Source organism: Cydia pomonella, chromosome 2, assembly GCF_033807575.1.
Source record: "Cydia pomonella isolate Wapato2018A chromosome 2, ilCydPomo1, whole genome shotgun sequence".
In the NCBI taxonomy this organism is placed as follows: domain Eukaryota; kingdom Metazoa; phylum Arthropoda; class Insecta; order Lepidoptera; family Tortricidae; genus Cydia; species Cydia pomonella.
Window position 1 is genome coordinate 9,211,219 of NC_084704.1, and position 24,146 is coordinate 9,235,364.

The 24,146-nt window shown below is 35.5% G+C and overlaps 2 protein-coding genes across 2 annotated transcripts; one reads left to right on the forward strand and one right to left on the reverse strand.

Annotated features, from left to right (window-relative positions):
- Window positions 1-1,186: 1,186 nt before the first annotated feature.
- Window positions 1,187-8,318, reverse strand: LOC133533684 (cysteine-rich hydrophobic domain-containing protein 2). The gene is made up of 3 exons (XM_061872712.1): window positions 8,071-8,318; window positions 6,766-6,976; window positions 1,187-1,701 (listed from the first exon to the last, which is right to left on the reverse strand). The coding sequence occupies exons 1-3, from the start codon at window positions 8,187-8,189 to the stop codon at window positions 1,534-1,536; spliced, it is 498 nt and encodes a 165-aa protein (XP_061728696.1). The 5' UTR covers window positions 8,190-8,318; the 3' UTR covers window positions 1,187-1,533.
- A 9,602-nt stretch (window positions 8,319-17,920) lies between these two features.
- LOC133533651 (larval cuticle protein A3A-like) lies at window positions 17,921-23,512 on the forward strand. Its single transcript, XM_061872683.1, has 3 exons — window positions 17,921-18,031; window positions 21,890-22,169; window positions 23,174-23,512. The coding sequence occupies exons 1-3, from the start codon at window positions 17,945-17,947 to the stop codon at window positions 23,365-23,367; spliced, it is 561 nt and encodes a 186-aa protein (XP_061728667.1). The 5' UTR covers window positions 17,921-17,944; the 3' UTR covers window positions 23,368-23,512.
- Window positions 23,513-24,146: the final 634 nt, after the last annotated feature.

A 24,146-nucleotide genomic window follows, 5' to 3' on the forward strand; every position in this document is an offset into this window, starting at 1 on the left:
CGAATCCAGCAACATAAACACTAGTTTGATGTATTCAAAAGGTACTTAAATACAAAATACAGTTTGTAGCGGCCCCCTTTTTTAAATATCTATAGTTAAATTTAAATAATCACAATTATTTACCAGTGGCGCTAGTGACCACGTTGATGGGCTCTTAAGTATAAAAATTACGTTAAAATGAAGTCGAATTTCAGAGAAATTGTCACTTGTTTTGAAGTAATTTCTGGAGAAAATTGATTTCGTTTAACTTTCATTTACACTACTTCAAATTTATAATAACAAAAATGTAGTTTATTGTTGAAGTACAGGATATGTGTAATACAAAATTATCATTTTTAGCAGTCCAAACTTTACAAATAAGATCGACTAAATCACTGCTTTACGTGCGTTTTCCTAAACGTCCATCAGAAATAAAATCATTACTAATTAAGTGAGTCTGTTTTCAAAAAAATGGTTTATTATAATTAAAGATAACAAGACGTGCTAATAGAAACCAGTACTTGTTATTTCTAATAGTTAAAAAATGTGTACAATTTCATGCGCTAAATTTATCAATTTGACATTTTTGCGACTAATATCGATAACGGCCTCTTAACAAGCTCTTAAACTGTTTTTTAAGTAACACTAGTCGACATATAAACGCTTCTAATTGGTTTTTTTTTTCTCAGTTGTTGCCACTGGGTTAAACAACTTGGCGGTAACAAGTGAGAATAAACTTCTTAATATGTGTATATTTAATCAAAGATTACTGCCAGTGCCACACTCAAAACCACATATTTTTTTATCTACTTTTAAGATTAACCTGAAGTCGAACCGAAACCTTCGCATATTTTGTTACTTAAGTATAAAGCCAAAATAGATATTCTATTTGATGGTTTTCTTTTTATTAGCCGTTTCATTTAACCTATTTTTCAACGCCTCAACAACAGTATCAGACCATTCATCTTAAAGATAAATACACATTAAGTTAACAGCGTTTATATTTAACAAATGGAAGATTGCAATTTTCATAAGGTGATAACTACATAAAAAAACCATAACTTGATTTTTTAACATTTCTAACAATGCTAACATTGTCAAGGTTCAATCAAATATTAATTAAGATTGTGAGTCTTACAGCAACAGCATCAAAGGTTATAACAGATCTTTTTTTTCGGCCGTTTCACGGTAAGACTACATCCTCCCGAATGTAAGCGTAACGTAACATTTAATAGCTCATTTAACGCGGAAAGATAACTAGGTAAGGACACCGTTACACCAAATTAGGTCAGCTTCCGAGACTGGACGCCACAAGCACTCTACCGTCAAACATTATATTGATAACTATAGCACAATCCGTTAAAAAGTTAATATTTTAATCATATGCAACTCTCCTCTAAGCAGGTGCCTAATATGATAATAGCATAGCAGCTAACACGTTCGTCGGCTTGGCCAAGTGAATTTAAAATTCAATGCTTGATTTGCTAAGATGTGAGTTAACGATTGATGAAATGACTTATAGGTTATGATATTTACAAGGAACAAGATAATAGTCTAGTCGGGCCTATAGATAGGTATTCTAGGGATGAATTCGATGAGCAGCACATACTCCATCATAGAGGATGAGTCGCAGTGCTGCTTGGTGAGCCGCCAGCGCAGCCCCAGCTTGTTGTAGAGTCGGCTGTTCTCCCACTCCAACAGCTTGTTCAGCGAGTGTTGTGTCTGAAATTATGTTAGGTGTTACTGATTAGGGTGTTTTATATAGATTTCAAACAGTATAGTAAATTTGCACCTTTCAGAATTTTCATAGAAATCTACTTAATTTACTCATATCAAACGCGTTTGCCCTCGCATCCGCATTCGAAATTAGTTTTGAAAACCATACTCTTATTTATACGATTGCTTTAAGTAAACAATAGAAATAAATCTGTTTTCGAAGCTCGTGTTAACTTCTTATTTGTTAACAGTTTTGTAAATTGTAAACTTCTTAAAATCATCAATCATTATCATTTGTTTTTAAACGCAGAAAAATGTTTAGTTATCAGCTTTAATCGGAAACACAACCCGATAATTTACAATTATAATTTGTCTGGTAATAACATAGCACGAGTATCTTCCATTAAGGACTTAGGTGTCACTATGGACTCGCAACTAAACTATAATGAGCATATTGATAATTTATGTAAACGTGCATATAAAAGGTTAGGAATGATTCTTCGTGTAGGACAGCCCTTCAAACGGCCAAATACTTATAAATTATTATTTTATTCTTTAGTTAGGAGTATCCTCGAATTCGGGAGTGTAATTTGGACACCACAATACCAAGTCCATATTGACCGTTTGGAGAGAATTAAAACATATTCTTAAAATCTTTAAGTTATAGAACAGGTACCTATTTATTTTGTAAATTCAACGTTGGCGGCGAAACATTTTGGTGTACCTTCTCTTTTTAACCGTAGGATATACTTAGACGTTGTGTTTTTGTTTAAAATTCTAAAAAATATTATTAATTGTCCTAATCTACTAAGATTAGTTACTTTCAGTTGTCCGCATCACCCCTTACGCCCTCGATCGCTGTTTCATATTAGTTTTTCGGTCAAAAACTATTCCAGGCATACCTTTTTCAGAAGTTCCTAGTTACTATAATAAAAATCTATTCGAAGTAGATTGTTTTCAAAATTCGTTGGCTAGTCTAAAAAATATAGTTAAACGTAAGTTGTTTTAATATATAAGTACAGATATCAGTTATTTTTTCTATCGGATTCAAAAATTTGCATTAGCTATATAACTATATTTATTTCAGTTAACATAATTTATAATTTATGAACCTCCAGGTCTTTTTGTTGTATTTTCCTTTTGTTGTGGTACATTGCTTGTATTGCATTGATATGTTTATACGACAAAAAAAAAAACCTGAATTGCCTAACGGTAAACGGTCGAAGAGATAGTTCAGAGCCGGTATTATAACTACTACCAATTTTAAGTATGTCGTTGGGCGTAGTATTCGGAACCCAAAACTATCGGGAGACAGTGGCGCAGGCGTATTTTGTTAACGTCATTACGCTAAAGTAGATCACCTGCATCACTCTCTCGCGGCAGTTTTGGGGCCCCAATACCATGCCCTACAACCTACGTAAATTGGTGGCGGTTATACCGGCTCTGATTTAGATCTACTTATATCTGTCATAGCAGCGGTCAGACAAGTCCAATTTTACAAGCTTATTTAGTTTCCCGTGGACCGTTGTTTGTATGTTTGTAGTTCTAATGTAACATTATGTTACCATCAAACTGATCTGCTGGTGGAGACTTGAGGTGGCCATAGGAACTCTGTGATAAAACAACGCAACCCCATTGAGTTTGGGTTTGAAAGAATTGTCCAGATGAATATTAGTTCAGAGTTGAAAAAAAGTACATTTAGCGATAAAAAGCTTGTATCAAAAACGAGATTTTTGTCAAAATACTTCTTCTTGAGTTTATGAGTAGGTGACAGTTTCCGTACGCAAACTAAAATGAAAATAGGTTTTTTGACAAAAAAAAAACATTTTTGATGCAAGCTTTTAAATATTAGGATATAAATAAATATTTGGGGACAACCTTACACATAAGTATTGACCTAGCCACAGACTAAGCAAAGCTTGTACTATGGCCACTATGGGTACTAGGCGACGATATACATACATAAATAGTAAATACATACTTATATACATAGAAAACACCCCCGACTCAGGAACAAATACATATTTGTGCTCATTACACAAATAAATGCCCTTACCGGGATTCGAACTTGGGACCATCAGCTTCAAAGGCAGGGTCACTACCCACTGGACCAGACAGGTCGTCAAATATTATATACATTTTATCGGTAATAACCCTTGCAAGATTTGATAATAAATATACACATAACGGAACACACGAAAGTCATGAAACTGAATAGCTTATAAATAAATAAAAAAACGCCACCTAGAACATTGATAATGCACGTGGGAAATACGGTGTTTTATGGAGTTTGTCGGTCTTAAATCTCACTACTGGTTTCACCTTAATACTTTGCCCAAATAAACAGAGGGTCCTGTCCTTGTGCTGCCCTCATAGTTGAGGTGCGCGCGGTCCCTTTAAAGTGACATCATTCGATACTCATGAAATCCTTACTAATAATTATAAATGCGTAAGTGACTCTGCCTTTCTGTGTTACCTTACCTCACTAGTTCAATATAAAGTTCCTACAAACATAAAACCAATTGGATAGGTTAATTGGTTTGGCCTATGATGATGGGAACAAGAAGTCGCTATTGGAACAAAGTATATTAAAATGCAGTACATGGCGCCAGGATCCGATATTCGTCATTCGTCTTTGGTACCTAATCATGATCAAGACAATTTGATAAAAACTAGAGAAAGATTATGGTTGCAATAAGTTATGATAACTTGTTTAAACCAAATTCCCTGCATTCGGCTCGGCTCCAGGGAATTATTTATAATGAAAGTAAGTATGGCTATGAACTTGGTGGTAATTAGTGAGTGTCGGTTGTCAGGCTGTCGACTGACGATTTTATTGTCAAAATTTAACTGTAGCTATAGTTCGTGTCATCCACGATGACGCGCAGATTTGTCCAATTTAACCTGTAAGACGAAAGTGGAAAACCCGCGCAAAATCGCCTTTTCATACAAGCGTAGTTCTCATTTTTCTCTCTGGATACTAACATTATTAAAAATATTTTGTCACATATTGTTGAATATAGGCCCCTACATTTGTTTTTTTTTTTTTTAATTATTATAAGAGTTAAGAACTTTTAAAATTTGTATAAAAACAGTTTTTCGCTCGTAACTTTTACAATAATCAAAAAATCCAAAAAAGTTAAACGTAGGGGCATAGCTATTGTTAATATACATCAAATTATGTAAAAATCCATTATGTCAATATCCAGAGAGGAAAATGGGGACTACGTTTGTATGGGGTAGCGGCCGTCCTCTTTCTTCTTAATAACATGAGAATACGAGTCAAGGCACGCATCGTCGTGAATGAAACGATCTATATGTACAGATTTTTATCTTGTCATGAGTGCATTATCAGGGTAATTAGCATTGCCCTACATAAACAAAATACGTAAGCTTACAGACAACACTTTGGCATAGTCCAAAGTCATTAATACGCACGCACGCACGCACGCCCGCACGCACGCGCACACACACACACACACACACACACACACACACACACACACACACACACACACACACACACACACACATTAAATTATGATAATTTGTTGTAGGAGGAAAAATAAAGGGTATAGTATTCTTCTACAAGTTAACAAAGTGGAAATTTACGTAACAAATTTTATGTGTATACTTAGGTATATTTTGCGTTTCACTAAATCCTACTATAATTGTTTCTTTTTTGCATTACAAAGATGGTGGTCTTGACGTGTGAAAAATAAGTCGCAGCAAATATTTAACAATTACTTAAATGTTTATTTACAAAAGACTCGAAAAATATATTTTTTAAAGCGAAACGATACAATCGGCGTCAAAATGAAAGTGATTTGTTAAGATTTATTTAGTGCACTCAGTACATCATCATCGTCATTTAAGTAATTGTTAAATATTTGCTGCGACTTATTTTTCACACGTCAAGACCACCATCTTTCTAATGCAAAAAAGAAACAATTATAGTAGGATTAGAAAACATTTTAAGTACACTGTGTACCTAAAACGTTTTCTCCCGAAATAGAATTTCATAGAAAAACGCCAATTACATCCACACTTCCCGATATCTGGCCCGAAATCAGTCCCGATTTCGGGACTGATAAGCGTTTTCGTTTCACGGAATATCAGCACATCATTAACAATATTTGAAATATAAAAAATACTTTGTCTCTAATTGCCATAAATGTTCAATATTTGATATTTTTGCAAATGAACCATTTTTTTTTCATTTCATAATTGTAAACGATGTGCTGATATTTGGTGAAACGAAAAAATATTATTTCTCGGGCCCGAAATCGGGTGTGATATCAGGCCTGATAAAGTGTGGATGTAATTGGCGCTAAAAAGTACCGTTATTTCGCTAGGATCGCAAAGCTATTCTACCCTCGTAAATAAAAGCTTAAAAAAACAAAGTACCTTTAACAGTATAGACAACAAAGTTTGCAAGAAAGGATAGATGTTTGTGACCCCTCGCAATCATAAACTAAAGACTAGTTTCGACCAGATTGCTTAGTAGCTAGATTTATAGGAATTATAGGTCTTTGAAGTATTACTTTAATACATTGAACAATGTAGGTAGGCAAAATAATAAGGAAATGATTATCCAGTAGATTAAGTTATTGATGAGTTTTTTTTTCTTGAATATCATGCCCTGTAAATTAAACAGGATAGAAGTTTAAATATACATGATTAGGCTAGCAATAAATTATGAGACTAACAAAGAAGCTTGCTTGTTTGAACCTTGACCCAAACAAAGAGTTTCTTGGAACTTATGTAAGAAATATTGTTTGACATCTAGGGATTTCAGCGAAGGAAAACCTTGTAAGGAAATGGACTTAAACCAATAAGGCCTAATTTTCCCTTTGTGTTAGAAGTCAGATGGCAGTCACAAGGATAGATAAGAATGTCAACTGTGTGTGTTTTTAGTCATTAGGCAGCGCAGGCGAGGCAATTTCCTCGCGCATTAAATAACCAGTGTAGATGTGCCTCGGCCAAGGCCTAGTTAAAATAATTAAATAATATCAATCACTCTTTTTCCTTTTATTTATTTCTATGCTATAGCTTCTGAGTAGGACTTACCCTTTTACTAAGACATATGACTGGCCAAAGAGAGCACCCAAGAGTACAGCAACAACAGACACAGCCGCAGAACAGCCATTTAACATTAACTGGCAGTGTTTTCTTCAGTACACTGTTGATGCGTGCAACTGTTGCCTGGTACTCCTCGGGGGCCACGCGGGATTGCAGACCAGATGGAAACTCCCCATTAAATCGATTACTTAAACCAAAACTGTAAACAAATATCAGTTTTGTTATTTTGCATTATGAATAGTGTACCGACAAATGGTGGCAATATGAACAGAGAAGAAATTGGAGATGTTATTATCTACAATTTTTTTATATGTGAATTAATAAATTTAAATTTTGTATGAAATTTATATGTTTTATACTTTTATTAGGTTTGTCAGAAACATTATTTACAATTCACACACCATATACAACCTTCATTACTGGCCAATAACTCCATAAATTATTGATATGACAATACAATGTGGTGTATATTTAGACATCTGTTTATTATATTTCTTAGTTGTTATACGTTGGTCTGTTCATAATGCCGCTACCTGTCTGTATGCTAGTTAAGAATCAATTCATCAAAATGTGATATTCAATACTGTTACCCTTCAAGGTTTTTGTTTAAAAAAAGGGTAAGATGATAATTTATTCAGGCCAGAAATAGTGTCATTGTTTTATAACTACAATTACCTAATTTTAAAGTAACAGATATAAAATTATTAGTTAACAAAAGAACATAATCAGACAGTGTATAAATAAACTAAACAGTGTGTATAAGTATGTGCCCTTTAGCTAGCAACAGCATGTTTAGTAATACTGTTTTGAAGTAATTTGAAGGTTACTTTAAAATACTTTGTACTGGAATAACATAACTAGTAGTTTAGTAGTCACTTAGAAAAATATAACTGAGTTTTTATGACTTTTTCATTGAGGTTAATAAAAATTCTGGAAAAAAACTGTCCATTGAAGCAATGCAAGATATTCAATACAATATTAATTATGAAACTTTATTTAAATTTATTTTTTTGTGTACTCAACCAACTCCACAGTGTTATGCTATCAGAACCTGAAAGACTTAAGGGTCATTGTACAGTCAGAGTAGGTTCAATAGCATAAGACTTGAACGATGGTCAATGTCCTACACCAAGGAAAAGACCTTCAAGAGATAGGTCGCAGATAACAAAGGAGCATTATACATTTGTAGAGGTATAGATATGTACGATGCTTTGACTAATATGACAATGTGGTTTAAAGCTAGTAAAAGGTGCTGCTTTGAAAATGTAATGAATATGGTAAATAAATCCTTACACTGTCATGTTACCAGCTCCCCGTACGACTATAGGATCAGGCACTAATGTCACATGAGTCTCCTCTATATTTTCCTCACTTTCAGTCTCATCGGGGTAAATTGCATCAAAATCTGCCATTTTACTTAATCACTAACTTAAATAAAATACGATTTTGTATATTTTTAACACATAACAAAGCACAGTTTTTGTTTGTTGAATTACAACATCCATGGAAGAAAATTTGAGTGACGTTTTCAAATACAAATTCAGTCAGTGTTGCCAACTCGGATTTTGAAAATATGCTAGACTCATGTCTAAAATATGCCAAAAATATGCCAAAGTTTTTTGAAATGTGCTATAAAAAAATGCTAAAATGTCTCTTGAAAAAAGGCATTTAAAAATAATATGGTGTCTAAAAATACGCAGTAAAATGCACCGCTGTTTGTTATTTTGTTACGACTGTTACGAGTTTGCTGTTGTATGGAAAAATATTTGATAGAATTTTATTTAATGGTTTATTATTGACCAAGTGTGCGTAAAACGCGTTAACGATGTGCTGATATTCTGTGAAACGGAAAACTATTATCAGGCCCAAAATCGGGACTGATTTAGGGTCCGAAATCGGGAAGTGAAGATGTAATTGGCGCTTATAATAAATTTACCTCAATAATTGATTTATTATATTATATCATAAAGTATTCATTATCTATGATGTTAATTTTTTGTGAAGATATCGAAGCTTCAATTATTCCTATTCCGTTCCGCTGTGTAGAGATTATCGATATATAAAATCAATAAAATGATTAAAATAGAAAAGTCCACATCCCTAAAACGCACATACACACAGCTTGCCCACAACCTAAGGATACGGCTTGAGTATCAAATTTTGTATTTGTACTTGATTTGTACTGAGAGCTGACAACTTTTTTTTTTCGTCCTTCTGGACAGGCTAAAGCTCTAAGCCATACTGCCTTGTCATAAGTAGGATTTTTTTTCAGTAAGAGAGTCGACAACGGAAACCTTGGAAAACTTCCTATAAAACCAAAGTTTGACAGCGATTCTGGGACGAATCATGTTGTCCCTTTTTAATGTATGGCATTATCCGTTGCGGCTATTTAGGATTGTCAAAATCCAAGTGATTATGTTATCTGCGGTTGTGCATGCAAAGGAACGTCAAGTTCTGCCAACCCTAACCCTATAATCATTGCTCATATTCTAGCAATCAAACACGAGAGTTAAAGAGTTAGGATTAACGAGTAAAAGTGTTGGTATTAAGAGATCTGTACCCCTAGTGTAAATATTTTCGACAGCGAAACGTGACGTACGCGTTTGCGTTAAGTGTCATTTTGTATGAGATTTTTGACTTTCCATAACGTCCCGCTTGGCGCGCTGTTCAAAAACCCATACAAAATGAGACTTAACGCAAACGCGTACGTCACGTTTCGCTATCGACTAAAATTACACTAGGGGTACTGATGACTTTTTAGTGTGCAAAGTATAGACGGATGTTAGTCTTGGCAACATTTTACATGAAATGTTTTAATTTATTTTTGTACGTTGATAGGACTGCATTCAAATCAAATTAGTGGTCTTTGAAAGCGTAAGTCCCAATGTAGTTCAACACACACATCTAACATTAAATACCACCTCGAAATCAACTTTAATTAAGTATATCAAGGAATAGAAATGACAAGGACATTGAAATCACACGATGGTGACGATGGGGTCCCTCGCTTGCAATGAAACTATCTACTAATAAAAACCATTAAATTAGCTGATGTAGAATTTATTACCGAGAGTAAATTTTTTTGGCCACGCAGAATTATCTTATCAAGCATTAATTCAATATTTTGGGACGTAAGTATATAGTTTCTATTTTCCTCCGTGAGCTTCTACGGATTATCGTCTTATCTATTGTTTAAAAACCACAAAGGCGCGTGCCACTATGAAAAAATGGTCAAGCCGCATAGGTAGCGTTTATTGAATTACTACTCTATTGAGCACGGAATAAGATTCATTATGAACTAATACAGAATTCTAACAGAATAGCTGTCTGATCACTATTGGTGCGTCTAAGGTAGGCGACTAAACGCTCTCAAACCAGCTTAACTTGTGACACTGCGATCCGAAACAAAGATACGTATTCGAAGACCTCGCTTGACTGGTAATGCGAGCGCACGGCTAGCTAGCGCCAAGGAAGCAATGTTATGTTTCTCGAGGAGCAGGTAAAAAACAGGGCCGGATTTTCACACAAATATATTTGGGTGGTTTTACGAAATAACGCTAACTCTTCAGACTTCTAACAAACTGACACTGTTTGTATGGTTTGCTTGAAAGAGTTAGCGTGATTTGACTCTAAACGATATGCATATTTTGTTTTATATTTATTTATTTTATACATACACTATTATGTATATGTTACTTATTTTTTTATTGACTCATAATATAAATTTGTATAAATGTTTTACTAAATGTGTACTCTATTGTAAATAATATCTTTATTTTAGTGTACATAATTATAACATATAGGTCTATTTTAACATTAGTAGTACGGGATTGTTAAATGGATATACATATTTATTACTATTTTACCATTGTTTTATTGTTTATTTAAAATAAGCCTGTTTAAAGTTTAAAATTAGCAAACAACTGTTTAAACAGTTGATTATAAAAATGAGTATATCTCGTTATTATTGTAATTACACAAACCCATTCTGTTAGATGTGTACCTACTATTTAAATAGTGTTATGTTTTATCTCTTTAAATTAAAGAACGTAAAACCACCCAAATATATTTGTGTGAAAATCCGGCCCTGTTTTTTACCTGCTCCTCGAGAAACATAACATTGCTTCCTTGGCGCTAGCTAGCCGTGCGCTCGCATTACCAGTGCAAGCGAGGTCTTCGAATACGTATCTTTGTTTCGGATCGCAGTGTCACAAGTTAAGCTGGTTTGAGAGCGTTTAGTCGCCTACCTTAGACGCACCAATAGAGATCAGACAGCTATTCTGTTAGAATTCTGTATTAGTTCATAATGAATCTTATTCCGTGCTCAATAGAGTAGTAATTCAATAAACGCTACCTATGCGGCTTGACCATTTTTTCATAGTGGCACGCACCTTTGCGGTTTTTAAACAATAGATAAGACGATAATCCGTAGAAGCTCACGGAGGAAAATAGAAACTATACGTTCAAATTCAAAGTTCACAAAGGTAGAAAATAAAAACCGGACAAGTGCGAGTCGGACTCGCCCACCGAGGGTTCCTTTTAGTATTTGTTGTTATAGCGGCAACAGAAATACATCATCTGTGAAAATTTCAACTTTCTAGCTATCACGGTTCCTGAGACAGACGGACGGATGGATGGACGGACGGACAGCGGAGTCTTAGTAATAGGGTCCCGTTTTACCCTGTTGGTACGGAACTTTAAAAATGTAATACCACGTTCTATACTCAGGTAAAAAACGTCTTGCATGTGTTAGTGAAGTGTTGGAATAGGGAATATTACGCAAAACTCTGCATAGGGGGAGCCACTAGCACATTCAGAGGGGTTTACTGCGAAATACGAAAATCGAAATTTTGTCATCTGCCTCTCTATCACTCTTGCTTATTGGGACGATAGAGAAGCAGATAACGAATTTTTTTTTTGCGTTTCTCGGTAGGTCCATGTAAACAAACCGCCTTGATGCATCAATGTCATATTTTATTAGCAACAATTTATGGAAGGTGGAGGTAAGGAATGGAATCTACATGTACCAAAAAGTGTCATCAAAAAACCTTAAATAGGTGGCGCTACAATACCTCGAATACTTGACCAAAAAAATCTAATCATAGACGGCGCACTTCACTCCGTCAATAACGCCTAAGTTCTTAGCTACTCTAGCACTACTCTGTAACAGTAAACCATAACCATAAGAGATTTCACTCCTACAACACAAGATGGCAGAACCTACTATGCACAAGAAAACACGTGACGTGTAAATGTATATGTTTATGGTTCCGATTCAGGCCACAAGATGGCAGACCTTCCAACGCGCACAGTCCCTATACTTAAAACCTTTAGAATAGACATTCCATTTTTGAAATTTGAAATGTAATGTATGGTTTTGTAACTCATTAGGTGCTTGTGTTAATAAGCCACTAACATAGTATGTGCTATCGTGGCGCAGTCGCGAAACCCTCGCATTCTGAGTGCAGAGTTCGCCAGTTCGAAACCCATACATCTGTGCGGTAAAATTTATTGTATTTTTTGACTTAAATTTCATTTTTTTGATTGACGAAGCGACTACAAAGCATTAGCTAAGCGTGTCGGTTTCAACTTAGGCAAAAATGTTTTCCTATTAAATATATTTTTTTTTTATTTTAGGTCGCATTCAGGCGCGGATACAAGATTTGGCTTAGGGGGGGGCCATTTTGAGAAAATCATATATTTTTGCACAGAAAATAAGGTAAAAAAAAATTTACTCAATTTAGTAATGTGAGAGCCAGGGTTTTAGGGGGGGGCCATTGCCCCTATGGCCCCCCCCTTGTATCCGCGCCTGGTCGCATTATTCAACTAATTTTCCTGTAATTTTTTAAGTTTATGCTCGCGAGGTCTATAGCTCACAGAGCCATTCGTTTTTTTAATTTTCTAATATTCTTAATCGTGAACTGGTCACTTGTGTTTGTTGTAAAGATACGTTGATTGAGATGTAACAAAGAGAATTTGAAATAGAAGTGGATTGTCGAAGAAAACTTTGTAATCATATTAAATTTACTGCCATCTTTCGACACATGATTGAAAGTTTTAGAACGCCATTTGACTGTGGTCCTTATTCTTTCACTGATATGTGTTAAATTTGTTTAATATCAAACAGCGGCGCCATCTAAATAGATCAAAGGCCAAAGGTATGGCAGCATCGTTTCGAGCGATGACAACATAATCTTTAAGTTGTCCCGGTAAGATGGCACCACTTTTTGATATTTAACAAATAAATTTAACACATATCAGGTTGTAAGGTTTAGAAAGTTTACGACAAGAAACAGTGGCAATACTATAGAGGGCACTACATGGCTGCTTTATGTGAACCCGGTTTGAATCAGCACTTTGAATTTTTATGTATTTTTTTATTGTTGTTTTTTATTAGGGTTCCGTAGCCAAATGGCAAAAAAACGGAACCCTTATAGATTCGTCGAGTCCGTCTGTCTGTCCGATTATGTCACCGCCACTTTTTTCCGAAACTATAAGAGCTATACTGTTCAAACTTGGTAAGTAGATGTATTCTATGAACCGCATTAGGATTTTTACACAAAAATAGAAAAAAAAAAACAATAAATTTTGGGGGTTCCCCATACTTAGAACTGAAACTCAAAAAATCTTTTTTCATCAAACCCATACGTGTGGGATATCTAATGGATAGGTCTTTAAAAATGATATTGAGGTTTCTAATATCATTTTTTTCTAAAGTGAATAGTTTGCGCGAGAGACACATCCAAAGTGGTAAAATGTGTCCCCCCCCCTTAACTTCTAAAATTAACAGAATGAAAAATTTAAAAAAAATATATGATATATATTGCCATGCAAACTTCCACCGAAAATTGGTTTGAACGAGATCTAGTAAGTAGTTTTTTTTAATGTCATAAAATTAAAAAAAAAAAAATTCTTTCATCAAACCCATACGTGTGGGGTATCTATGGATAGGTCTTCAAAAATGATATTCAGGTTTCTAATATAATTTTTATCTAAACTGAATAGTTTGCGCGAGAGACACTTCCAAAGTGAAAAAAATTGTGTCCCCCCCCCCCCCCCTGTAACTTCTAAAATAACAGAATGAAAAATCTAAAAAAAATATATGATATACATTACCATGCAAACTTCCACCGAAAATTGGTTTGAACGAGATCTAGTAAGTAGTTTTTTTTTAATACGCCATAAAATTAAAAAAAAAATTGTTTTCATCAAACCTATACGTGTGGGGTATCTATGGATAGGTCTTCAAAAATGATATTTAGGTTCCTAATATCATTTTTTTCTAAACCGAATAGTTTGCGCGAGAGACACTTCCAAAGTGAAAAAATGTGTGTCCCCCCCCCCCCTGTAACTTCTAAAATAACAGAATGAAAAATCTAAAAAAAATATGTGATATACATTACGACGCAAACTTCCACCGAAAATTGGTTTGAACGAGATCTAGTAAGTAGTTTTTTTTAATACGTCATAAATGGTACGGAACCCTTCATGGGCGAGTCCGACTCGCACTTGGCCGCTTTTTATTAGCATTCCAATCACTGCTAACACACAAAATTTCACGATTCTAGGACTTCAGGAACCAATGTTTTCAGGTTTGTAGGTATTTTTAGGTACCCCCATTTTAAGGAGTTGCAGGGTACCGAGAAAACACAGGCACTGCCTTTTGCCTTTTGGCTCGTCTTGGCGGGGGCACGGCCATGCCCCCAGATACACAATACAACCATTGCCTTAAAAAAGTAAAATTATCGATACTTTCGCATCACCACAGAATAAGTAATTATAGTACTACCGTAAAGAAAACAAACTTCGTACAAAACCGAAGTTTGACAGCGATTCAGGGACGAATCATGCTGTCCCTTTCTTAAGTATGGCACTAACCCTTTCGGCTATTTAGGGTTGTCAAAATTCAAGTCAATATCTTATCTGTGGTCGTACACGCAAAGGGACATCAAGTTGTGACAACCCTAATAATTGCTCGGAGCAATGCTGAGCCGAACGGAGTCGAGAATGCCCGAAAGGAAGTTTCGCCCCCCTGGCACCACTATAAAAAATGTCATTCGAGGTGTCACATGACTTAGTCTACACTTTAAATTTGCCGCCATTTTCTACTGACAAAGTGGCTGTGCTAGAGTAAATATATCTTGTTAACCACATATACATATAGGTAGATAACCTTAATACTTAAATAATACCAAAGAGACTTTAAAATAGAGGTGTCTTGTCAAAGAAAACTTAATAGCGACGTAAATTTGCTGCCATCTTTCGGTATATAATTAAAACTTTTTGGACGCCATTTGACTTTGATCCTTATTCTTTCACTGATATGTGTTAAATTTGTTAAATATCGAAAAGTGGCGCCATATAATAGATCAAAGGCCAAAGGTATAGCAGCATTGTTTCAAGCGATGGTGCCATAACCTTTAGGTAGTGCCCGGTAAAATGGCGCCACTTTTTGATATTTAACAAATCGAACACATATCAGTGAAAGAATAAGGATCTAAGTCAAATGGCGTTCTAAAAGCTTTAATTATGTGTCGAAAGATAGCACTAAATTAACGTCCCTACAAAGTTTTCTTTGACAATACATCTCCATTTCAAATTCTCTTTGGTAATACTTAAAAGGCATGTCTTTTTTCTTAAATTGTTGATTCCCTCTACAAATTGCCACCCCATATTTTACACCCTGTAAGAATGATGACCCCACAACTGAAACTATCCCCATACCAAATTTCATCTAAATCGGTTCAGCGCTTATTGATTTCCCAATACAAATTTCACCCCCCTTTTCATCCCCTTAAGGGGTGAGTTCTGTGATAAAAAGTATCCTTTGTTCTTCCCTGGGACTCAAATCAAACAATCTCAATACCAAATTTCAACTACTATATCGATTCAGCGGTTTTAGTGTGAATAGGTACAGAGAGACACTCTTTCGCATTTAAATATCTGGGAGACCGAGCTTTGCTCTGAAATCATATAAAAACTAAAAAATGCGCGTTTTCCCAGAGATAAAACCTAGAACGTAGATCGGTAGATCGATTTTTCGCCCCCGAAAACCCCCATATAGCATATTTCATCGAAATCGTTAGAGCCGTTACCGAGATGCCCCCAAAAAAAAATATATATATATAATTTTTTGCTCTTGCTTTGAAGAATTGCTCGTTTGAAGGTATAAGATTACTATGGATGGATTTGTAATACCTACCCATAGTTGTTTGGTGTGCGTATGTATTAGACAAGCATTATCCTTCAACATGTAGGTAGCCAGCTAGTCACTATGTTAAATGATAGGCACCTACATTCTCGTGGGACCACTAGCACGTACCTACACTTTGATAAGGCACAGCTGTGACCCACAAACTTTATGCTTGTCAACGGCTATTATCTACATACTTAGGTACAAAGTTTACGAGATAGCTATGTATAGACAACATATATCAGTTTGTCGTTTTGTTAATCCATAAATTGTGTACCTACCTATTTTGACAATGCCATCAAATTTAATTTTATAAATAAGACTATTATCTCATCTACCTACAGGGGAGTGTTGAGTGTTGGGTGAAAGCGGGACTACGATTTCCTAAGATACCCTGGAGCACAGTATACAGAGCTGAGGTTGTTTGCTGAAAATAGCTCACGAAACGACAGCTTGCTTTCTACCTTCTTTTAATGTTACGCATTTTTTAAAACTATATCTATTTTCTGTCACGTACCCCATTTAACTACGTTTTTTTGTGGTCAGTGGATTCGTAGCCAGTTCAGAACTTTGTTTTATACTTAATTACGGATAAAAGGCAACATAGGTAGGTACCTCATATTATTAGCGCAGGGTCCTTGATAGTTGCTTGATAAATTCAAAGAAAGTGTTTACGACACTTATTTATTCGGAAAATTTGTGGCTAATATTTAACTACTTACACTTTACACACACATTCGTATAGTCTTGATAGTACTCTTTAATCTTTATATTTAGAATTTCAAAGCAAAGTCACAGCAAAAGCCTATATACTCGTAGAGAAGGGTACACACATGTAGAGATAAGTAAATAATAAAGACTGTCGTTCTCTATACAGAGGACTATGCGTCAAAATGGTCCAAAAACCAACAGAGTTGAGAATTAGGTCATTAGATACGTATTTCTATGTACTTCCTTTCGTTCTACGGGCACTAAGCGGAATTCTATTGCAGAACTGAGATATTTATATTTTTGTCAAAATGTCATCACTTTTGACTAAAATTTAAAGTTGCCCGTGGTCCTTTGCGTTCATTCAACAATTTCATCATTGTTCTACATATTAAGATGGCCTCCAGTGAACAACGAGAGTGAGGTCTCATTATGTGCACTTACATATTTTGTGAAATTCATATATCACAACGCACAATGCCATACAAAGTATATAAGCAGGTTCGGAGTTATTAATCGCACGGTAAAACTAAATTAAGTTGTACAGTCGATATGAACGTAAAAATTAAATTACGATTTTTTTTAAACACTTAAATTAATGTTTTTGTATTTTATTAAAATACCACTTTAGGTACCTAGTTTCAAGTTCTTAGCTTTAAATAAAACTTGTTCCACATACAAACTTTCGCCCCTTTTTTAACCTCCTAGGGGTTGAATTTATCAAAATCGCTTTTTATTTCTTGTACACATTATATATGTAACCTGATATGTAAAATTCCGCTGTCTATATTTTGTAGTTCTGAGCTCTGCGTCAATGAGTTGGTCAATCAGGATATACGCATTTATTTATACCTATAGATTACCGAATGAGAATGAGAAACATGAGGATGAGTATGACACTAATTTTAATCTTAATATCGATTTGCAATTAAAACTCTGAAGCTTGTACAAGTACATAAGCCGGGGGGTGTCATCTATCTACAATAATGACGAGGAACGAGGACGAAGATTGACTGTCTTTATTATCCAACTTGCGCCTTCTATAAATTATGAAAAACTGTACCTACAAATCACAGGGTTATTGTCGTTAAAACATGTTAAGGTATTATTTAGCTAATCGCATAAAAGAACCAGTATAGACGGGGTCAGATCCGAGCACCAACTCGTTACAAATGTCGAGATCTAGTTACTCTGGACAAACGCAGATGTTGGTATATGTATTGTGAATAGTTGGGCAAGTTTATAGTTTATAGGCGGGCGGATATTATGCGACATATTCGTATAAAACCGCCGCTCGAGCACCCCCGGCGTTCACATAACGTTGGGACGCATTGCACCGCACGCAAGATGAAGGTAGGTAACCACATTTTTTACAATTTTAGTGATATTTTGACGAAATAATAACATGAAAAAAACTGGCCCAGTGCGAGTACGAGCTCGCGCACCGAGGGTTCGGTAAGAATTTTTTTCCCATTTGCCTTCAAAAATCATTCCTCAAATTAGAATGTTTCATTTGAGATCTTTCAAATGATACCCCACTTGATCTAGTACCTAAACATATAAATTTTGCCCCCTCTTTATATTGGGCGTTTTCTATAAGTACTTAATAAAAATAAAATAAAAAAATTATACTTTCAATGTGTCTGGGTTAGCGTTATAAATAAATAAAATAAAATAAAAATACTTTTATTCAGTAACTATGATTTGGTATACAGTAGCTGTGCTGGTGCCTCTTTGTAAGTATTTAAGATACTTGTGTTAAGAGAACACCGCTCTTCCACAGGATGTTTTGCTTACAATGTAACATGTTCGTATAGGTACATATATTATCTTTCGATGATATTGCATTTTAGCATTTTACTTAATAAAAACAAAAGCAATAGAATTATAACAACTGCAACAACTTATGTATATATATTTTTAGGGTAGAATGTACAACAATTATCTTTTCTTGTGTGTGTGTGTGTGTGTGTGTGTGTGTGTGTGTGTGAATATATTATATTAATTTAACATCTCTTCAATTTCATTATAAGTCAGGTTTTTTAGCCAGTTACATACTTTGTTCTTACACTCTCTATACACGCATGAATAAATGTCAATATCGCTATTAATTTTATTATATACTTTAGCTGATCGAAACTCATATTGTCTTTTAGCAAAAACTGATTTAGTTTGTGGCGCAGAGATTGCATTTGGTTTTTTCCGTTTATTAATATTATTAGTGTTAATTTTATAAGTTAATGTTTTGTGGCGTTTTAGGACTGCATTTAAAATGTAAAGTCTTCTAACTGACAACAAATCACAGACCTCGTAAAGATCTTTAGTGGGAAATCTAAAGGGCTTAGAGTACATCACCTTTAGTAGTGACCTCTGAGCTCTCTCTAGTTCAAGAAATTTTATCTTTGTAGCCCCGCCCCAAACCGGTATGCAATAGCTAAGAACAGATTGTACCAAAGACACATAGATCTGTTTCATCAGATCCTTGGAAGCCACTTGCCGCAGACTCTTAAAAATGAAGATTAACTTTCGTGTCCTGGACATTATCAGCTCAGTGTGCACATGCCAGGTTAGTTTCTGGTCAATCATTACATCAAGGTATTTAGTGGACTCAACTTTACTAATAACTGAGCATGAGCAGCAGAACTCAAGTATGTCGTGACATGTGTGTAGCCTAACTGTGAAATTAGAGTCTGGTTGTGTTCTGTCGTACTTTGTGAAACAAATGTAGTTTGTCTTATTAGTGTTGAGTGTTAACAGTTTGGTTTGCAACCAGCGGCCAATTATAGCAAGTCCTTGCTCTGTTGTTTCCCTGACTTCATCCCAGCTATCACCCCAGAATACTATAGCAGTGTCATCAGCATAGGTATAGATGGATCCTTTGTCGATGTTTAAATTGCACAACTCGTTGATGTAGTGTAGGGCCCAGAACACTACCTTGAGGGACGCCATAACTTACGACACATTCATTGCTTATATAATTTCCTATTTTCACACGTTGTTTCCTATTATCTACATAGCTACTTAGTAACGACAGGGGGACACCTCTGATACCTATAGTTTCAAGAGTATTTATTAGTGTGGGAACAGGCACAGTATCAAAGGCTTTTTTGAGGTCAAGGAATACCGCGATACATTTTTTATTCATGTCAACCTTTTTTACAATTTCAGTAGACATTCATAACTATTCCAAATTTCAAATCGATAGCTCAAGTACCCAGTTCTCGAGATATATGGCAATGTGATAAGCAGATGGACGGGCGGACAGAGTCGCACCATAAGGGTTCCTTTTGTACTTTTTTGGTACGGAACCCTAACAATGATATAGGTACCTAGTTATTTTAAAACACACAGTCTTGATGTTCTAAAGAAATTACTTATTTATTATTTTGTAAAAATGTACACCCAAAAGCCAAAGTAGGTAGATTTACATAATTTTAAAGTTATTTTTTATAAATCTTATATTCGTAATAGATCAAGATCCCAGAGCCGCCAGACCTACTTATTTTCTCATTAATAAAATGTATGGGATAATATATATAGTGTTCGTATGTACAGTCCGCATCAAAAGTAGCGGATGAAACAACGCGCCAAAAGTATCTGATATTCCGGATAACTTTTCCAAATAAAGATAAATTTCTAAAATTCGCGCTCAAAAATATATCTTTTACAGTCTTAGTAGTTCTATATTAAAGACATCACTTTATGTTAAGCTGTTACAGAATGGTAGATAGGTACTTATGAAACGTTATTTGATCCGCTACTTTTGATGCTGACTGTACTTTTAATGTCTGCATACTTGCTATATTGGCCTGGCGGCCATTTGTTCGGTACAAGGCGCTAAAGATAGGTAAAAATATTACTAACTTTTCTTCAATTCTCATGCCTGATTATAATATATAAAAATCAAGAGTGAGAATATAAGTAAAGTTACAATAATTTTTTGACAACTTTAAAGCGGCTGGTAAAAGTTACTGCCGGCGCAAAAGGTCTGGCAATGTTGATTATCAATTTTTAACAATATTTTCTAAATCATACATAAAAATCAGCCATGAGAATTTAAGAAAAGTTAGTATTATTTTCACAACCTTTAGCACCTTGTACCGGACAAATGGCCGTCGAGCCAATATAGCAAGTATGCAGACATTAAAAGTACATACTAACACTATATTATTCCATACATTATATTCATGAGAAAATAAGTAAGGTCTGGCGGCTCTGGGACTATAATAAAGGGACTAATAACGTATATAAAATGTATTATAAATATTTCATGTTGTCCGCCCTCGTTTTAAGGAACAAGTGAAGAGGGCGTAATTTACGCTCCAGTTTTTGTGGAATGAATGTCAAGTACATTCTTGTTCTGATCATTTTTATTCAGGTGATCAAATTATTTACGATTTTCAATGCACATCTAAATGCAGATGTAAGGAAGCGGCAGATGTATTTGTGAAGTCCCACGGGAAAAGGTACCTTAGTTTCGGAGATATTAACTGTAAAAAGTAAAAAGCTGGAAAATACTCCATTTTTTATTGTGTGATATCAAATCTTAACGTTTAACGTTTGTTTACATGTTTATATTTTTATTATAAGTTGTAAGCCTAGTAAGGACGTCTCAAAGTTTAGTAGAAAAGGTGCCTTATGGCGGAGTGATTGAATATTACCAAAAATAACTAGTCAATAGGGTAAAAGTAGTTTGGTAGAGAACTGTATTAGCATTTTAAAAGACAAATTTAATAATTTCAGTTCTGGTCGGGGGGCATAGCTAATAATATAACCGTACATCGACGGACAATACAAATCCAAGTAGCCTGCAATTATTTCAAATTTCCCCTTGTCAAATATTTCTTAAGAAAATAATCTTCATTTTCTTCAGTCGCATGCATGTATAAATCTGCCATTGGATTGCTGAAAAATGCCTATACCCGAAGCATTGTCATTGGTAATATCGGACCTCATCGAACCTCATATACTGAAAATCCGAAGGCCTACTGCGAAACTCTTGCATACCTATTCGAGCGATAGAGAAGTAGATAACAAAATTTCGTTTTTCGTGTTTTACGGTAGGCCCTCCGATCTCCAATACTGAATAGAGGGGGATATTTAGCCCCTTTTTCTTAAGGGTGGCACTCGCTGAGACTTTTCAGTTTTACTTTCAAATATAATCAAATCAGAATATGCCATAATTTGATTAATTTATAATTTTGTTTTCAGTTTTTGGCCTTAGTTCTTCTCGCGTTATGGCGCCAAGCTGATGCCGGCATCGTTCCTGTGTCGCCTTTGGGGTACGCGCGGCCTGCATTCGCCCCGCTAGGCGTAGCACATGGATTGGCCCCGCTAGGCGTGGCACCAGGATTGGCGCCGCTGGGCGTAGCACCGAGATTGGCGCCCATCGGAGTAGCACCTAGGGTCGCGGCAGTCGCCCCGGCTGTCGACGAATACGACCCAAACCCGCAGTATTCCTACGCCTACGATATTCAAGATGCGCTTACTGGTAATACTTACTCGTTAAAAATATCTTATATTACACTTTTATTTGATATTCCTGACAAGTGCCAGAGATCTGACCTCGAGTGTACTTAGATGCACGAATTGGGTCATGGTCGTATCATGTAAATAAATGACAAATTAAATTAGGATTTTTGGCTCATCACTTTTGAAACTAAGACTGCATCGTCCGTCCAGTGGCGCCCTCATTAGTGGAAATGTGTTTTCTAATAAACCACTCCATTTCTGTATATTTCATGTTGTTCCACAATTATAATCTATGAGAGACAGTTTTATATTACTTACTTTTACTTTATCACCTAAACGGAAAAAAGTGGCCACCATTTGTCGCTTAGTTGATAAAGCAAAAATAAGCAAAATAAAATTAACTATGTGTCAAAGACCAAAAGTTGTAGAATCAGTTGGACTACAACATTAATGTACTGAATTAAACAAAAATGGATTGGTTTATTAGAAAACACAATTCCACTAATGAGGGCGCCACTTCGACGGTCGGTCGATAGCCTCTTAAACCGAACTAATATAGAGACCTAACAAACATCTAACTATATTCATACCTAGTAAGTATTAACACGTTAACAGTCCCCATACAAAATGTTTTAATTTCCTTGTAAGTCCAAGCAAATTACTTCAATCACACGTGCATGCTCCACATTTGAGTCCCCAGGTACGCACTCGGATTAGGTAGTGCAGTATATTTCTGAATGCTGCTATCTGTTTGATAGAACTCAAAAAGTCAAAAGAAAGGCCGATAAAAAAAATCAATATTATTCTCTATTTGAATGTCATATGGAACCCTACCGACCTAACCTATTACAGTCGAGTTCATAAATATGTATACATTTACACATCTTAATGCACTGCAACAAGGGGAAAAAAATTATATATTTATGAACTCGACTGTACCTACCAGTACCAGACTGTACTACGAGTCACCATTTTTCCTAAAATAGACCCCTATTACGTTGTAATGTTATCTGTATTGATCAGGTGACTCAAAGAGCCAGCAGGAGTCGCGGTCCGGCGACGTGGTGCAGGGCTCGTACTCGCTGGTGGAGCCGGACGGCACGCGGCGCGTCGTGGAGTACACCGCCGACCCGCACAACGGCTTCAACGCCGTCGTGCACAAGGAGCCCCTCGGCGCCGCCGTCAAGGCCGTCGCCGCGCCTGCCTATATTCACTAGTCGATTCATCATCCGAAAGCCGAACTTTCTTTATCTGCCTCTCTATCTAACGCTCTTGCATATTCGAGTGATATAGAGGTAGATAGATTAACGAACGTAGTGGTGCACGGTAGGCCACCAGTTCTAAAAGTCGCGCAAGGTGATGCATTTATTTCTCATTTATTTAGGGGAAGAGTTTTGCTCAAAAATTGGGAACAACAGTTCCTTCTAAACTAGCTGTAGATACATCAGTCTAGCAAGGATTAATGCTAAAATTATGAATATCGTCAAGATACCTAAATTGGTAAAATATACTTAGATAATATTGTTATAAAGAATCAGTGACTTTTAGAACTGGGATTAATAATGCCTGCCACTTTTAAAAGCGTTAATGAACTTTTAGTGTTTCATGAATCTGGTTACGGTAAGATGCAAGGGGAAAAGCAATAAGTATTTTTCTTGTACGCTCTAGTTAGAGTGCTCCTAAACGCTTCTTTACCTAATTTGGAACAATCTCACCAATACAATCTGTAACCACATGCTGAGTTTGACATTGTGTAGGTAGGTTTTAATTTTAATAGCCTCTATCACTAACCAGATTCATTGAGCGCGGTACCGCCTGCCAATGTGACCTGAACCGTATTTGTTAATAGACGCGTTTATGAAGAAAACAACATATTGTAAGTTGTTTTTGTTTGGCAACGTCAAATGTTATGTTATGTATACCTAATTGTTGAATGTTAAAGCTAAGGTAATAAATAAGAGGAATCAAACCACTTACTTTTAATCTAAAAATACAT

What these genes read in the sequence shown, in the direction of transcription:
- LOC133533684 (XM_061872712.1), bottom strand. Translation starts at nt 8,189, where the DNA reads ATGGCAGATTTTGATGCAATTTACCCCGATGAGACTGAAAGTGAGGAA. An exon ending in GGAGCTGGTAACATGACAGT is followed by an intron (nt 6,977 to 8,070) that starts GTAAGGATTTAT and finishes ATTTGTTTACAG; the next exon opens with TTTTGGTTTAAGTAATCGAT. An exon ending in TCATATGTCTTAGTAAAAGG is followed by an intron (nt 1,702 to 6,765) that starts GTAAGTCCTACT and finishes ACATAATTTCAG; the next exon opens with ACACAACACTCGCTGAACAA.
- LOC133533651 (XM_061872683.1), top strand. Translation starts at nt 17,945, where the DNA reads ATGCGACATATTCGTATAAAACCGCCGCTCGAGCACCCCCGGCGTTCA. An exon ending in GCACCGCACGCAAGATGAAG is followed by an intron (nt 18,032 to 21,889) that starts GTAGGTAACCAC and finishes TTTTGTTTTCAG; the next exon opens with TTTTTGGCCTTAGTTCTTCT. An exon ending in TATTCAAGATGCGCTTACTG is followed by an intron (nt 22,170 to 23,173) that starts GTAATACTTACT and finishes TGTATTGATCAG; the next exon opens with GTGACTCAAAGAGCCAGCAG.